Source organism: Chlamydotis macqueenii, chromosome 21, assembly GCF_036417535.1.
Source record: "Chlamydotis macqueenii isolate bChlMac1 chromosome 21, bChlMac1.mat, whole genome shotgun sequence".
Classification (NCBI taxonomy): domain Eukaryota; kingdom Metazoa; phylum Chordata; class Aves; order Otidiformes; family Otididae; genus Chlamydotis; species Chlamydotis macqueenii.
In genome coordinates, this window is record NC_141576.1 from 5,793,193 (window position 1) to 5,810,099 (window position 16,907).

The 16,907-nt window shown below is 44.9% G+C and overlaps 1 protein-coding gene and 1 long non-coding RNA gene across 2 annotated transcripts; one reads left to right on the forward strand and one right to left on the reverse strand.

The window, feature by feature from the left end:
- Positions 1-954: 954 nt before the first annotated feature.
- Positions 955-8,846, reverse strand: LOC147598169 (uncharacterized). The gene is made up of 3 exons (XR_015260844.1): positions 8,577-8,846; positions 3,654-3,746; positions 955-3,183 (listed from the first exon to the last, which is right to left on the reverse strand). It is a non-coding gene; the product is annotated as an uncharacterized LOC147598169 (long non-coding RNA).
- Positions 8,847-8,972: 126 nt separating this feature from the next.
- TARDBP (TAR DNA binding protein) lies at positions 8,973-15,303 on the forward strand. The gene is made up of 6 exons (XM_086764566.1): positions 8,973-9,271; positions 9,701-9,953; positions 10,731-10,894; positions 11,978-12,118; positions 12,838-13,008; positions 13,390-15,303. Exons 2-6 carry the CDS (start codon positions 9,716-9,718, stop codon positions 13,918-13,920), a joined length of 1,245 nt encoding a protein of 414 aa, XP_086620692.1. The 5' UTR covers positions 8,973-9,271; positions 9,701-9,715; the 3' UTR covers positions 13,921-15,303.
- The last annotated feature ends 1,604 nt before the right edge of the window (positions 15,304-16,907 follow it).

Here is a 16,907-nt window from a genome sequence, read left to right on the forward strand (position 1 = left end):
GGGCTGGGTGAGGAATGTATGGAGTAGTTTAGTATGCTCATCGGGATGAACTGAATATTGGTGATATTTTAGGAGTCTGAAGGCTAGAAGGGAAAGACACGCAGTGAATCAGGATTGAGGTACGCCAGTAGAGACATACAGAGACTCAGGGAGGTGTACTGCAGGTGGATTAGTGGAATTGCATATGAGAGTTCTGAAAATAACTGTTGGTTGTTGGGGTTTTTGTTGGATTTTCTTTTTCATTTCCATAAACAACTATTCCCTGCTAAGCAAACTTTATGGTGATTAGAACCACACTGGCAATGACGAAGAGAATTAAGGAGATGTAATGGACACATAATCTTTGGGTTCGTGAGATACTAAGTGTATGGTAATGCCAGCACAATAAATAACTCAGTTATTAACATATTCTAAAATTAGATCAAGCAAAAACAGCATTCACAAATACTGAGACAATTCCTGGCAGAGAAGAGAGATTACTGAAAAGGTTTGAGTAAGTGCTGTGAATGGGTGATTGCCAGGTTGGAAAGCAAACTTCCAAAAACATGAAGACTTTGTCCCAGAAGCTGCCTTGCATTCCTTGATTAGGATCAGCTTCAAGAAAAGCCTCACCGTGGGTGCTGGCGGAGCCAGGCATGAAAAGAACAAGCTCTACCTAATGCCAAATCTTCCAGCTGCAGCTTTGACAGTAGGAATTGCCCTGCAAGTCTGTACTCCAGAAACTCACAGCACGGAGTGACACAAATGGTAAAGCAGCAGGAAGTCTGATATGCAGCAATTCAAATAAATTAGACTAACCAACTGAAAAAAAAATAGCTTTGCATTGTTTGTAGCAGCTTATTGAACAAGATAAGTTTTGATCCAAATACTCCTGAACATGGTAGAAGTGAATACCTAGATGATACAGAGTTTGCTTCTTCTCCATTCCTGAAAATAGATGTGGGAAATCTGAAATAGAAATCTGGATTTTTCTTTATTGTTGTAAAAGGGGAGAAGGAAGAATATCTAAAGCACCCGTTCACTAGAAAAGAGCAGTTCCAAAACCTGGGATCTTGCCATCCCCCCGAGCTTTCCCAACCCAATCTGCGTGTTGCAGAATCCCTCTCAACTCCTCCAGGCTCCCCTGGCTGTATCTCAGCAGTCCCCTCCAGGTGTCAGCCTTGCTCTTTGCATGAGATTTTCTTCCCTCAGCCACATCTGGAGTGACCTGCTCTGCTCAGTGGAGGTTCCTGACAAGAAATCATCAGAGATCTTAAAATATTAAATGCATTTCCTAATTTCATTTCAATAAAAATACTGGAATAGCACAGCCCCACCAGGCCTCCCTCAAAATTGTAAAACTGATGCCATTGTGTCAGGGAGGGGCTCTAAATGGGCCCATTAGCTTTCTACAGTATCTGCCAAGAAAACTGTGAACATCTGCCAGCCCAGAAACAGTTCAGGAGCCAGGACTTTCACTTCAGTTTTCTTTTTTTAGGATCTAATTGACATGACTGTCCTTTTTGGCCTTAATTCCTAACTACTTCCCAAGATACTAAAAGCTTCAGCTCTCCTCTGCACTTTTGCACATAAATCAGAACGACACAGGTTTTCTCAACTGGATCTCATCATGGTAGAGCCACTGGGAGACAGAAAGAAGGCAAGCACGTGCAGGCCCACTACATCATCTAACCCTACTCTGATTTCAGGATTAAGGTTGTTGGCAGTGCTGTTGTTTGGTTTAGGACTAGCATTGTGGGAAAGACAACAAATAGAGATAAACGGGCATTGTCAGACACACTTTGTAGCTGTGGGATTGGCCCTGCATGTCAGAAGTAAGATTCCCCTTAGGATGTTGCTGTATTTTATGATATTCTCAGAATTGCTACCAGTCTTTAGGCAGGTCAAGTCTGGGATCTATTCTTAAAACTACATGCATGAGCGATAATGCATGAAATTGTAAAAACAGTGAAATCCTTTGACAGAGCAGGAAGGGAGTTATGTCAAGACTAAGATATGAGGTATGAGTGGGGAAAGTTTGCAAAAATACAATGTTTGGTTCAGACTTCACTGTCTTTCAATTTCAGGAGTAGAAATCAGAGTCTTGATAGAGTCTGTTGACCTAAGCAGATTTTGAGATTACATCCATCGATGAGAAACTGGGCCGAGTTCAGGTGTTTACTTGTAGCATAAGCCACTGAAGAGCTATCGAGTAGCAACAATTCTCAGTAACCACTGAGCTAGGAAGGCTTCAGATATAGGCTGTTGATGGGTCCAAATGTCTGTATCCCATTAACTGTCATAAGACAACTGGCAAACATGATAATGAATGCAGTTTTCCACAAGGTCTTTCAAAAAGTCTGAGTGTTTCAAGATTTTTATAGCTGTTAGGAGAAAGTCTGGCATGAAAGCACAATTCTGGGTTTCAGGTTTCACCAGTTTTTCAGAATGACCTTGGGGAGCCTACCTCAGTTTTCCAAACGGTTACCTACAACATTAACTGGCCAGAGTTGGATTAATTGCATTATAAATGTAAGGGCACTAAAAAAGACATGAAAAAATTCAGAAAGAGAAAGATAGAAGTCTGTCACCTCTGGCAGTTTCAACTGCGCAAAAAGTCCATTTGGTCACATCTGGTTGATCAGTAGCTCTCACCACTCTCATCAGGAATGACTTTCTGTTCTACGAGCATTAGTTCTCCCCTTTCCGCAGCTGTCAACTATTTCTCATGTAAAGGTCTTGCTCCTCTTTCAAGATTACCTGTATTAAGGCAAATTATGTGTTCTCTTCCTTTCCTTGTTGAAAGTCATTTACATGAAGAATCACAGAACTGAGATTATAGATACTGGGGGAGGGAATGCAGAAATACAGCTAAGGCTGGAAATTTGGGTGGGCCTCAATTTATGGTGGACAGCCAAAGAACAAATGTCTTATGTCATAGTAAATCATTTATATTGCAAATGATTTAAAATAATGAAAACCCATATGCATTAAATTTTGCCCTGTACATCCATTTGACATATTTTAAGTAGAGAAAAGATAGATTTTACATAAATCTTCAGTAAATGTACTTTGAAAAAATATCACCAGGCAGTAAAACCTAACCATTTTAAAAACAGTCTTTGTCTTCTTAGACTTGAGCTCCTGCTTCAGTGTGCATCATTCAAAACCAGAAAAAAACTACCCCAGGCTGTCTTCTCACTCCTTGAAAGAAAAGAAAAAAATAAAGAAGAAAAGGTAAACAAAACAGCTTCTGAATAGAGCCTGCCAAAGTTGTCCTTCACACTGTTCCAGGTTTTACAGGAATAGTTGCTACATCTCCCGAGCCACCTGTGGCTTTGCCTTTGAAGGAGGCATTTCCACCCTCCAGTGTAAATACTAATGTTTGTATTCAGTATGTAGGGTCTGTCACACAGAGACACTTGCAATTTTATAGACTTGAAGCTAGCTCTCTAGCACAGTTCCCAGTGTGTGGATTTTGTCTTTTGGTTTATGATAATTTGTGCTGACAGAAGTTAATGCTTTTCTATGCTGGAAGTTACTGCACAATCTAACAAAAAAAAAAAAAAGTCTCTGAATCCCAGCTCCAGTACACTGGAAGAGGCAACAAATTTCCTTGGAAGATGCCTGGCACATCTTCACCAGGAACTTCGCTCTGGGAACTGACTAGATACCTCTGAGAATCACAGGCAGAAATTCTTCCCAGGCTCTGCTGTGGATGGTCCAGAAAGGCAAGGGAGGTGACTTGCAGATGGTTTGATCTGACTCTGCCAAACAAAACAGAATAAAGTTAACTTTGCATTCTCTGTGTACACGATGCAAACATTTAACAGTTCCCACAGGTCCCAATCAAACAGGAAGATGGAGAGCTCAGATACTATCCACTGCTGCGCTTTGAACGCTGGTTCACAGCTCAGAAACACCCCATTGCCAGTGGTAGCTACGGAGCTCTGCGGGACCTTTTGTCACCGTTGTTGAGTTTCCAATTACCACATAACATTTTTAGTTCCTAACAGAGCTCCAGCCCAGACCGATCCTTTTGTACAATGGGGCTGGGTTTGCTGAGCAGCAGCCAGGACCCCACCACACCGGACCCCCGCTGTAATCAGCCTCCTCTCAGATTTAGTTGCCTGTTCTGATTGTTTCTTCTCCCACTAACACTCAACATCTCTCTGGTGGCAAAACAAGTAGCAGCAACCACTCTTTGTAGTGTGTCAGTTAAGGAAATATGGCCAAAGGTTTGGTTTTTTTTATTTTTCAAAACAGCTAGTAGGGCTGAAAAGACCCAGCCTGATGGGCACTGAGTCCTTCTGGGGCTTTACAAGAGCTAAGCACATAAAAAATCTGACTTCGATTGTGTTGGCTGAGAGATTGAAAAAACACATCACCTGTTCTAACCAGTTTTGGAAGAGTTAAGGAATGCAGAAACTGCCCCTTTAAGAAACAGGACCAAACCATCTCAGGTGGATTAAAAATGAGCTAATTGAAATCATGGCTTTATAGGATCATGGGAAAATTGTCTTCAATATTTCAGGCTCTATAATGAAGTCTTAGATGCTGTTTCCGCTAAGGGGATTAGGAGGAGTGTTACTGTGAGAGCCATGGACTAAGTGATCTTTCCAGGTACTTGAGATGGGTGGAAGCTGCTTATTTTGTTTAAGGGGAGCTTTTCTGTAGTAGTTGTTTCTAGGCTGCGAGGTATTAGTAAATTTTTATACAGATAACTTGCTTGTGTATGGAAAACTGTATTTATAGTAGGTATTTCTGGGGAGGGGAAGATGTAATTATTGTAAATGTCCCTGTGGTTGTGGTGAAGGCTCCTTCAGAGAAAAAGTGGGGGGGAAAGTAAGTATTGTAAAAATACTACTTTTATTGTGTGTGAATGGATTTTCAGTTGTAGCTAGGAAAAAAAGAAATACTACTGATCTTGCTCCTTCAAGGGAACAGTGCCTCCTTTTCTGTGATAATAGCATCTATTTAATTGGAGGCTCAGGTGGCTTTAAATTACAAAGAGAAATAAATAAACTTAAGGGTGTTCTGCTCCTTCAGGCAACTGCGTTCAAGGGGGGCTTTATTTGGTGCATGTGGTGAAGAAGAGTGTGCGCCTGGGTGTGAAAGAGTAGGGTAAGGCTGATGGAAAGGATCAGACTACTTAAGGGAATAGTCCCAGGGATACAGTGATAATACACTTTTTTTGTTGTTGTTGTTTTCTTGCTAAATACATCTAGCATGAGAACCAACCGAGAATCTAATGTTTCTATGTTGCTCAGTTTCTGCAGAGAACATTTGTTTCACGTCCAGAGAGGGGAAACCATGATTCATCCTTCTTATGTTCAGAATAAAGCAGGAGAAACTTGATGTTGAGAAAAAAAAAAAAAAAGACTTCCACTGAGTAAGGGTGAGAGATAGGATTTATTAACTATTGGCAAAATCGGGCCAGATCCTGACAAGCCATCCTTCATTAAATCCTCCTGCTTTTTACTACTCTGAGTAGAAACAGGCCCAAGTACTCCATGTTCTTCAGTACCCACAGTTGTGTGGGGTTTTTATCTTGAGGTTTATATTTAGATGCCCATCGATGTCATTTTTCATCCCGAGTGCTTTTGGGAGGGTTAACAGCTGATCATTACACTGAGTTTGCTTGTACCCATGAGCACGCTTAACCTAGAGCAGCAAATAGTTATTGTATCGCGTTTTGTTTGGTGCCTGTGGGCACGCTTAAGTCAATATACATGATAGCTAGTACAGGGGTATTGCATTTGTCTGCACCCATGGGCACTCCAAATTGCCAGTGTGAGGGAACTGGTGAATTAACTAGCTGTATGCCCGCTGGTGTAGTTACTTCAAGAGCAATACTACTGTTAATTGCTTAACTTAAATCTAATCATAATGCAAAGTAACAGAAGGAAAGAGCTGCAAGAATCCCAGTTCTTACAGAAAATGGATAGTAACATTTTGTTTAATTGTAAGCCTGTTTGTTACCAAAACAGGGGAACAAGCTCTTGGGGCAGAAGTCTCTGAATAGTTGCCCTTCTTTCCCTGTCTGTTTTACAGCCAGCAAGCTGCATCGAGCTCATTGCTCTGTCCAAGCTTTTACCTGCATGAAATCTAGTTCAGGGTTGATGCTTACTCTGCTCATTAGTGAAATTACCACCAGATGCTTTGTTAGATAGAGGTCACTCTGGCTGAATGCCACGACAACCTCTTCAAATAGCACGATTGCTAAACTATAGCTTTGACTCGAAATGGTGCAGTAGGTAATGTTGACACGCTGCAATTACCACTCAGTCCTCACAGCATGTTCAAACAACGCTGCCTACCTCAGTGCTGACTTGGCAACGCAAGAACTGGGTTTGGGATGCGTACAGCGGATGACTAGAAAATGTAGGAATTCCAGGAGACCGCCTACATGGAGCATTAGCTTATCTTGTTAGCCTGTGCCTAGTCAGGTCCTCTCAGAACTCTGTTGAAAAATGGTAATTAAATGATAAGGCTGAGTCTGAAGTTACACAGGCATAGATGGGCTAGGTTTCAGTGGTGCTGGGAGCCAATTTTTGCAACTGAAGAAATCTTAAGTGGGATTCTTAAATACTCAGCAGAATGCACTAATGCAAGGGACTGGATTAGCCTTTCCTAGCAGTAGGGTCATCCTTCCTTACTGGAAGGACTTACTTTAACTTCTTTTTAGGAGACTGGTGCAAGGAAGGTCAAGCTAGGTGGGCACTGGGAACATGGTGCACATGTGGATGGGATGAGTGTCACAGAGGAACAGATGAGGAGAAAAGAGGGGGACGAAGGTAGCAGAATTACTGTCCTTGTAGTAGTGTGGTACAGTCCACTGGTTAAGTCACAGACCTGAGGTAGTCAGAAAAAAATCTCTGCAGTGCACTTCTCTCTATGACGATGGCAGGCAGGACTTTACAGCTCTGCTAATGACAACCCTGGGTGGCTTCCTGTTCATACGTATCCTGTAGTGAAAACTGATTGTGTTACAAATGTCTCTGGTGCGACATGCAACTAATGCGACTGTGACTGATGTACCAGATAAACTTATTGTTAAAGTATCAGAGTAAAATAACTTTGAGATGTGCAATGGCAATTATGCAGCTACAAAATGATTGATTAAAACTGTAGAACAGCTACTATTTTATAGCTTTATAGGATTATCACTGCAAGTTTTTTTTTAAAAGTGTTTATCTAGAGGTTATACTACTGAAAGCAGATGATTAAGCTTATAAAAGGAAACAGTCCAGGTAGAAAAATACCATGTTTCTGCCACCTGTTTTTCTTCTCCACATGGTTTCTTTGCACACAGACTTGGGTAAGGTACACGAGCAGAGAAGGCTCGGCACAGTAACCTAGCTACCAGTCCTTCCTGTGACTGCAGCTTAGGAAAACACGTAGATGGGCTCTCCTGCTTTTCTTTTAAGTCAGAAAAGTTGCAGCAAGAACATGAGTGTCCCTTAGCCATAATGGCTGTGGAGTTTAGAAGTTTATAATACTGTATAATGAGATTTAACCATTAAGTCTTTCCAGTAAGTAAGAGGAGATTGGGTCTAGGGAGGTAGCAAATACTTACTAGGTATTAAAGGACAGGGGTAGAACTACTAGCTTTTAACTTCTAGCAGTCCTACAAAATTGTTTTACACAAGGTCAGAGCAGGCAGCGAATGGGAGAAACAAAAAAAAAAAAACCCCACCCAAACATCTGGAAGAATTAGTGAAGACATCAGTTCTGAGCGATGAACCAGCTGTTGGCGAAGGGGGGGAAAGCGTCAGACTAAGACACCGAATATGATCTCCAGAACTGAGCTGCCATGAGACTGCATTACTCGGCCTGGTTAATCTAGTTCTTTCCAGCGTTCTCAGGGAATGCCGGCAGATCTGCAGATAGAGGCACGTCAGATCAACCCTTCCTACCGAGCGCAGGATGATGCTGTTCAAGTGGCAACACGCCTCAGCCGGTATCGCTCACTCACGTCTTTCGGCAAGAGGGCTTGCCTCCTGCACTAACGTTACAGAACCTTAAGCGCAGGCGGTGCCAGGCTGGTGCTCAGATCCTGCAGCGATTGCCCGGCATCTCTAACGTTATGCTCTGTGAAAAGGGGATCTTAAAAATGCAGACAGCGTCTCCTCCTGCCCAACTGGAAAAGCTTTCCGTACACCTCGGGTCATTCAGGGCAGGCTTCTCCCCAGTGATGGAGACCCCTCATCAGCCCTGAATAAGCTGCTTCATTGGTTAGGGCCTGTTAGAAAGAGTGGGAAGGTTGGTGTTTTTTGTTTGTTTAACTTTTTTTTTTTTTGGGCTACTAATTAAGTGCCCTCGTTCTTGTCTTTCTGGTAGCGGAGATGGGAGGGGGATGGCCACCCTTTGATCACTCTTTTGCGCAGCGGGAAGTCTCCGTGCCCCGCACGCTCCCCTTTCTCCGCCGGTCCCGCACCGTACGTTCCGCGGGGACAGCGGCGCCGGGCGCCGGGAGCGCGGCTGGGGTTGGCACGGAGCCCTGCGTCCCCGCTCCCGCCTGAGCGGGACCCGACCGCCATCCGTCGGCCACCGCCGCTGGGGCCGTGCGGTCTCTTACAAACCACTGCCTTTACCTGAAGCGACGGCCGCTGCCGGGGAAGCGGCTCCGAGGGCCGCCGCTCCCCACGCCGCGCTGGGCCGCTCGGTCCCCGCAGCCGGCCCGGGCCACAGCGCGGGTTTGGGGCTCTGCCGCTACCGCCGTCTTTTACCGGGAACCCCGCACAGGCCGGCGATAGCAGGGGGGGCTCAGCGCGGACCGGGATGGGACCTCCCGTCCCCCCCACCACGTGTGTGTGCGGGGGGAACCCCGCCCTCTACCCGCCTTCGGACCCCCCTTCCGCGCCGCGGACACGGGTACCGGAGCCGCCCCGCCGCCGCCCCTTCCCGGCAGCTCCCGCGCTCGCAGCGCGCCTCGCGCAGGCGCGGGCAGGGCCGCACCACCGGTCCCGCTGCTGGGGGGGGGAGCGGTGCAGGGAGCGGGCTCTTCGCCGGCTGCCCCCGCCGCCGTCCCGCACGTACAGGTAGCGGCTCCGGCAGAGGCCGGGCCACGGGTCGCCAAAGCGAGGTGGGAGCCCACCGCGCTGTCCGCGGCCGGACGCGCTCCCCTGCAACCCCTCCCCGTCGCTGAGAATGGTTTGTCCCGCGGCCCGGCCCGGCCTCTGAGGGGGGCCGCGGCCGCCATTTTGTGCGGCGCCAGCGGAGGGCAGAGGGCCGGTCAGCGGCGGAGGCGGCGAGGGGCTCCCGGACGCGCCGCTCCCTTCCCTGGCCGGTGAGCGGGGCGCGGCGGGCGCGCTCGCAGATCGCTCGGGCCCGAGCTGGCGGCGGTGGGGAGAGCGGCGGGCCGTAGCTGGAGGTCGCGGGCTTGGGCAGGCCCTGGCAGGCGGTGGGGCCGAGGGGCCATGGGGGGGGGCTGTTCCCCTCAACCCGTCACCGGTTCCGGCCCCTCTGGGGGAGGCTGCGGAAATCCCGCCGTGCCCCGGGGAGCTGTCGTTGTCGGTCCCGCCGCAGGCTGCGGGACCGACCGAGGTGTTGGTCCATGTGTCTGTCTGTACGGCAGGGGCCAGGGCTTTAACGTCAGTGAATAACGCATTTCGGTGTACCCTGTTGTGTCATCACAAAAGGCTAAAAAATTGAAAACCAAATAAAGGAAACGAGGTGATGGCTTATGTCTGCTTTCCCCCCCTCTCCTGTGCTTCAGTGACTTCCAGCAAAGATGTCGGAGTATATCCGGGTGACGGAGGACGAGAACGATGAGCCCATCGAGATCCCCTCGGAAGACGACGGCACCGTGCTGCTCTCCACTGTGACCGCCCAGTTCCCCGGGGCGTGCGGGCTGCGCTACAGGAACCCGGTGTCGCAGTGCATGAGAGGAGTCCGGCTGGTGGAAGGCATTCTGCACGCGCCGGAAGCCGGATGGGGAAACCTGGTCTATGTTGTGAATTATCCCAAAGGTTTGTCTTCCTTCAGCTCTTTTGTACAAGCTTGCTTTTTCTGTCAAGAGATCTGTGTGAGTCACTGCTCAGTGAACGTGGCTACAGTATTACTGTTGAGCTCTCTGATTTACAGAAGTTCAGTGATTTTATTCATGTATCTATCCTGCAGACTATATTTGACCCCACTGAGTTTTGAGATGTGCAGTAAGATTTTTAACTGTCTACCTGTACCCCACGCACTTTAATGATAAAGTCTTTCATTATCCTGGGAGGATAATCACCTTCAGAGACTGTGGTGTAATGGAATCTGTGTGTCCTCAACAAGTGCCGCTCCTCAAGGCGTCGTGTGGTCAGAGGTACATTTTAAAAATACTCAGGAAAAGAGGAGCCTGACCACTTTGCCCCTTCATCCCCCTCCCCCTCAAAAAAAAAAAAAAAAAGAGAGAAGGAAGTAAATTGCTAATGAAATATTCTTATTAAAAATTCCTGTCTTCTCCACATCCTTACAGGACTGTGAGTGTTCCTGGATAATACTTCAGTAAACTAACACAGAACTAACTCGGTCAGATGGCGTTTTGGAGGAGGTCTTGAGTGTAGACTGTTTTTTCTTCTCTCCTTATACTTGTGGACAGTTGGCTATGGGTTATAATAATACGCTCCTAGCAGCTGGCATGTGTCTCCTGTAGTCGGTACTTTTTGTCATCAGAGTCTGTGTTTTTATACCTTGTGGTTCATAATCAGTGGAAGCAATTTCTAGGGTTGAGTATGATGTCTAATGTACTTCTTTGTATTCAGATAATAAGAGAAAAATGGATGAAACAGATGCATCATCAGCTGTGAAAGTGAAACGAGCAGTACAGAAGACTTCGGATTTAATAGTCTTGGGTCTTCCCTGGAAAACCACTGAACAAGACTTGAAGGAATATTTCAGTACGTTTGGAGAAGTTCTGATGGTGCAGGTAAAATCCTTTTGCAGCTCAAGTAAGGAGGGACGTGTGGTAGAAGTCAGTTTTCTGACAAAGCCAGTAGAAACAAACGGGGCCGTATAAACTCAGAGAAGATCTGAAGCTGTGCATCTCTATTCGTAGGTTGCGTTTTGTTCTGTAAGCTTTGTAGCTGCGGGCTCGTGTAGGTGCAGATGGTCAGGAATATTTTGGAGTGGTAATTCATACAGATCAGCTTAATGGGTACAGTGTTTGTAAGGATTTTTTAATCTATATTACTGTTACTAATTATTGCAGCTGCATACGTGTGTGTGTGCGTTTGTGTGTGTTAAGGGATTTGAGATTGCTGTGGTGGGAGTGTTCATGAGGCTGATAAACTCTCAAACAGAACTTTACTAAACTAATTCAGCAACAGCACGCCGCGTACTAGCGGCTCATTCTGTGCTGTGACTGCCTGCACCAGACTGTTGGTCTGTGCGCGTACCCTGCGTGAGCTGAGCGCGGGTGGTACCGCGGGCCTGGTGCTGCTGGGGTAGGATGGACAGACCTCCATGGCCTTAGCTGCAGAGGTGGCCTGGCCGAGCGTGAGGGCTCTTTGGCGGCAGAACTCAGAAGACAAACCTGCTTCGGTTTCCTTCTGTCTCCATGTGTGATGTTTCTATCCTCCCAGAGGAGGGATCTCGCCTCATCCTGATACACTTGGCTTGTGCTTTATCTTCTGTTACTTGTGTGCCTCCTGTGTGCTGCTACAAGGTTTGCCTCTTTGGTGGTCACATTGCTTACTCAGCTGGTCTGGCTATGCCATCACACTATCACAAAATATTTGTATCCCATTTTTGGTTATGCCTGGGCTCAAGGCAAGGGAGTAATTTTAATTTGTAGGTGTCACAGGCCCCTGCTTTGACTATATGATATTACGGTAATTTCTGTAAGAAAAGGTAGGCGTATACAGTGAGATAGTAAAAACTGTTTGCATACTTTTCCTGGTGATCTTAAGGTTGATACAGGAGATGACGGGTGAGTAGCGTGTCATTAAGTCACAAATACAGGTCTGCACTGTTTCTGTGATCTCCTTAAAAGTCTGCTTTTGTGTTTTAGGTTAAGAAGGATATTAAAACCGGCCACTCAAAAGGGTTTGGTTTTGTTCGGTTTACGGATTATGAAACCCAGGTGAAAGTAATGTCTCAGCGGCACATGATAGATGGAAGATGGTGTGACTGTAAACTTCCCAATTCTAAGGTACTGTCGTATTTATTGCTAGTTTTATTTTACCAAACGCTCGAAACGCACGTCTTTAGCAGCTGTGCTAGCTGAGCAGATGAGCAGATCAACAGTCCACTCTTGGATGTGGCCTTTCAGTCTGTGACTGGACAGGACAAGTGAGAGCAAGGAAGGAAAGTAGGGAGGAGGTGGGTGAGCAGGAAGGGAACGAAAAGTGTTGGGAGAAGAGCTGGTTATGTGGAGGAACTAAGTACAGATGGAAATCTGAAAATAATGTGTTTCAGTGTCCAGCAGTACCTGCTTAGCTTGTCTGCTGCATGAATAAACAGGGTAAAGCAGGCGGAATAACTGACCTGGGGAAGATCAGGAGCTTTTGAATTCAAATCTGAACCTGAAGCTTCTGTCGCTTTATGTCCTGTGTGTTTATGTGCAGTTACTACCCGCCAAAAAAGTGTCCTTCTGCAGTGGCGTTGTCACTGTTTTTGCATGTTGCTCCCATTTCACTTTCTTGTGAGTCTTATTTCCATCTGTACAGAGGTGCAGGCATGTTCTCTGAACAGAAATTTTTTTTTTTTTTTTTTTAGTTTTTAACTTAGAATCTCAGGCTTTGTTGGTCTTCAGTCCACAGAATGCGCTAGATTAAAAGGCGCCTTTATCTTAATGCAACGCAGTTCTCAAGGATAGTTGTAATTTTTTTCTTTCTTTTTTTTTTTTTTCCCCCTTTCAATTCTCTCCAGCAAAGTCCCGACGAACCTTTGCGTAGTAGAAAAGTGTTTGTTGGGCGCTGCACAGAGGACATGACGGCAGAAGAACTCCAACAGTTCTTTGCCCAGTATGGAGAAGTGGTAGATGTCTTCATTCCTAAACCCTTCCGAGCTTTTGCTTTTGTTACATTTGCAGATGATCAGGTACGTCTTAAAATATTTTAACTCCATATTTAGACAGCGTACGTTTCAGTAGTTCGATGAAGCGTTATTTCTGGAACTACACATGGAACACTTACTTGTCCGCTGTTTTGAGAATTCCAGTGGTATTAGCTTGATTTGATTTATTGAATTGTCTCAGCTTACACTCTCCAGATGCTGTTGTACAGATGGGTTTTTGTGTTGCAGTTAGTGTAGGAGAGAATGTGAAGATAAAACACTTCCAGTTGGATTAAGCGTATGCATATGCTTCCTTTGCAGGCTAGATATCTGCTCAGAATCATGCGGGTTTTTTTTGTCTTGTACTACTAACGCTGAAGAAAAAGAAGTCTAACATACATTTAATCACTCCCTTATTTCTTATAGGTTGCCCAGTCTCTTTGTGGAGAGGACTTGATCATTAAAGGAATCAGCGTACATATATCCAATGCTGAACCTAAGCACAATAGCAATAGGCAGTTAGAGAGAGGTGGAAGATTTGGTGGTAATCCGGGAGGCTTTGGGAACCAGGGGGGGTTTGGCAACAGCAGAGGGGGCGGGGGAGGACTGGGTAACAACCAGGGCAGTAACATGGGCGGAGGGATGAACTTCGGAGCCTTTAGCATCAACCCTGCCATGATGGCAGCAGCGCAGGCAGCCCTGCAGAGCAGCTGGGGAATGATGGGCATGCTGGCTAGTCAGCAGAACCAGTCGGGGCCGTCGGGGAACAACCAGCCTCAAGGCAACATGCAGCGGGAGCAGAACCAGGGCTTTAGCTCAGGAAATAACTCCTACGGCGGTTCCAACTCGGGGGCAGCCATAGGCTGGGGCTCGGCCTCCAACCCGGGCTCCAGCAGTGGGTTTAACGGAGGCTTTGGTTCAAGCATGGATTCCAAATCGTCAGGCTGGGGAATGTAGACGCAGTGGGCTCTGATACTGACTGTATGGTGGGAAATCAAATTTTCTAACTCATGGTAAGTATACTGTAAATTACATATATACTAAAATTTTCCAAATCAGTTTGTTCAGTGTGCAGTATATTCAGCAGTATTTTTGACATTTTTCTTTTTTTTTAAAAAAAAAAAAAAAAAAGGAAAAAGAAAAGAAAGGTAAAAGGAGTTTTATAAGTTTTGTTACATATCTTGTTGGAATACTGAATGTTTGGAAGTGGACTGCTGTTTGCCCGATAGGTGAACTAACACTACGATCGATAGGAAAGGTTTCTCCTTTATCCCTTGTTTCCTGGCTACCTGAATTCTTTGCATGTTCAAAATGGAAACCATTGGTCAGAAACAGCATTCTCTCCCTCCTGTTTTTAATTTGATCCCACCATAAGACTCTCCAAGTGCCCCAGTTGGAGAACACAGTGTCGTTTTTGTTTTGTTTGTGTTTCTTTTTAACACTGTCTCCCCTCCATACTAAAGTACGATATGAAGGCTTCATTTAATCTCTGCAGTTCATCTCATTTCAAATGTGTATGGAAGAAGCACTTCATTGAAAGCAGTGCTGTAAATATTCTGCCTTAGGAATACTTCTGTCTACATGCTTTCTCATCCAAGAATACTTCATCACACCGCACATGCTGCGTCTTAGACGGTGGGTGTTCCATTTTTATCCGCTACTCTTTATTTCATGGAGTCGTATCAACGCTGTGAACGCAAGGCTGTGAGATGGAACCAGAAGGCTGTTTGAACTTTTGAAACCTTGTGTGGGATTGATGGTGGTGCCGAGGCATGAGAGGGCTGGTATGTGCGAGATAAAGGAGAGAGCGCATGCAGAGACCTGGTGGTGCATTAGGGGGTTTTATTTTACTTGGCGAGATGTCTCTCAATCCTGTGGCTTTGGTGAGAGAGTGTGCGGAGAGCAATGATAGCAAATAAAGTACGAGTGTTTATTGCATTCAAAGGACATCCACATGTGGAAGACTTTAAGTGGGTTTTATACCTAGTTAATCAATTAGTTGAATGTGTTATGTGAAATGAATATTTGTATTTTTTTTCCCTTATGTCAACTGCTGTGAATGCTGTATGGTGTGTGGTTTTTTTTCTGTTAATGATCTGTAAGTGTGGTAATGTGAACTGAAGCTGATGGGGTTTGTGAGGAGAACATTGAGCTGGTGGTGTGCTTTGCGGTAGCTCTTGGAGCAGAGATCACTAGCGAGCTCAGTGTGCCTCTCCAGGGTGGAAGTTCCACTGTCTGTAAGATATCCATAAGAATGCTGTTTGCTGCAGTTTTGTGTTTGGATGCTTTTTATAAGATTTGTCACTGTAGGAAATTCTTAAATAAAACTGATTTAAGTAATATGTGTCTTTGTTTTGCAGCCCTGAATGCAAAGAATTCATAGCAGTTAATTAATTTTACCCTTTTGAGATGAACTTCTGTAAAGCTTTTTTGCAGTAATTCGGTTTGTTTCAGATAAGCATGCTCTAAAAGCTGGCAAGTCACACGGAGCCACCGCTCTTCACCTATTGACACCTGACACCCAACTTTAACCCACTGTATTTGTGTACTGTTCAGTGATCTGTGTAGATCTAAAATCCAGTTCCCACACCTTTGGGTGCCCGCACCTAGAATGGTAAGCAGTTCCCTCCAGATTGCATCTGTACCAAGGAGTGTTAGCGACTTAACCTTTTAGGAGTTGGAGTTCCTCATCAGAAGTGGGTTGGGGGAGACAAACACTTTGCTGTCAAGATGTATTTCTGTCACAGCATCTCCTCTGGGGATGTTTTTTAATTTGTTTTTAGACCTGCCCACTCGTGGGAAGTAGAGGTCTGCAACATTTTCAGCCCAGAAGACAGCTCATGTTTAAAACTAGTCACAGGAAAGACCTTCGAGCTGAATAAAGCATTGGTAAATGTACATAGACTTAGTCTTAATCTGAAAAACTAAGTTTACTACAGGTGCAGAAGTGTCAACTAAGAGGCAGCTTCTTAACAAAGAGCAGGATGTTTCAGCAGAAACTGGTGGAAGATTATTTCCACTGGTGGTAGGAGCCTGAGGAATTGTTTAATCTACTGGCACCTGTAACCCACTGAAGCTCGATCCGTATTTTTTTATACGCCATACTCCTGTGCTGTAGCTGTGAACGTTCTGAATATAGATATTTACGTAGTTTTTAACCTACTTCTCAAGTTGTTTTCCTTACTGCATATTACACTGAGGCTTGTGAGCACAAGACCATCTGTAATAGACAAAACTGCACTACTGTTAAAAGTTTTCCACTTGCAGTATTAAAAAATCATCGAGGTCTCAATGTACATCTTAAAGGGTTTAAAGAACACTCAGGCTGAAAAGTAATCCCACACTTTTGTTGTTCATATCCCAGTGCAAAAAAAAAGTTGCTTAGATTTTTTTTTTTTCTGCACCTGTCAGAATAATCTCCAAACTCTACCATCTGTGAATTTTGCATTTTAGCACTTGCACTATTACCAGCTACTTCTGCTGAGTAACACTTAAAATGGTATTCTTGGACCTCCAAAGACAAACTGTGACCCCCTGCAAGAAACTTCATGGTAAGTTTCCATAATTAGCATGGCTTTAATTTTGTTTAAATTGTCCAGGTTTAGGTTTTAAGAGGCTGGCTGGCAGCACTGAGTATCTTTGCTAATAGTTTTAGCATTCCTTCACTGTCAAACAAAACCCCTGAAAATTTTAGAATTATTTTTGAAGTTTTAGTGTTTTCTAACTGCTTTGCATACTCTAGTGTTTATAAGTGAGTAAATAAACTATTGAAAACATACTGAAGTGTTTGGAGTCTTGGTTTTTAGAGAGATTTCACTTTCAATGAGTATTTCACTTGCTAGAACAAGATAACGAGAGAATGTGAGATGCAAGAAAGGCTTTCTATGTAATTTAAGGTGATATGTGCTGTAGTTAAAACAGTTTTCTGTTACATTGCTCCTAAT

Excerpts from the sequence above, each read along its gene's own strand:
- TARDBP (XM_086764566.1), top strand. The coding sequence starts at position 9,716 with ATGTCGGAGTATATCCGGGTGACGGAGGACGAGAACGATGAGCCCATC. Across the intron at positions 9,954-10,730 it reads TGTTGTGAATTATCCCAAAG|ATAATAAGAGAAAAATGGAT; the intron begins GTTTGTCTTCCT and ends CTTTGTATTCAG. Across the intron at positions 13,009-13,389 it reads TTACATTTGCAGATGATCAG|GTTGCCCAGTCTCTTTGTGG; the intron begins GTACGTCTTAAA and ends TATTTCTTATAG.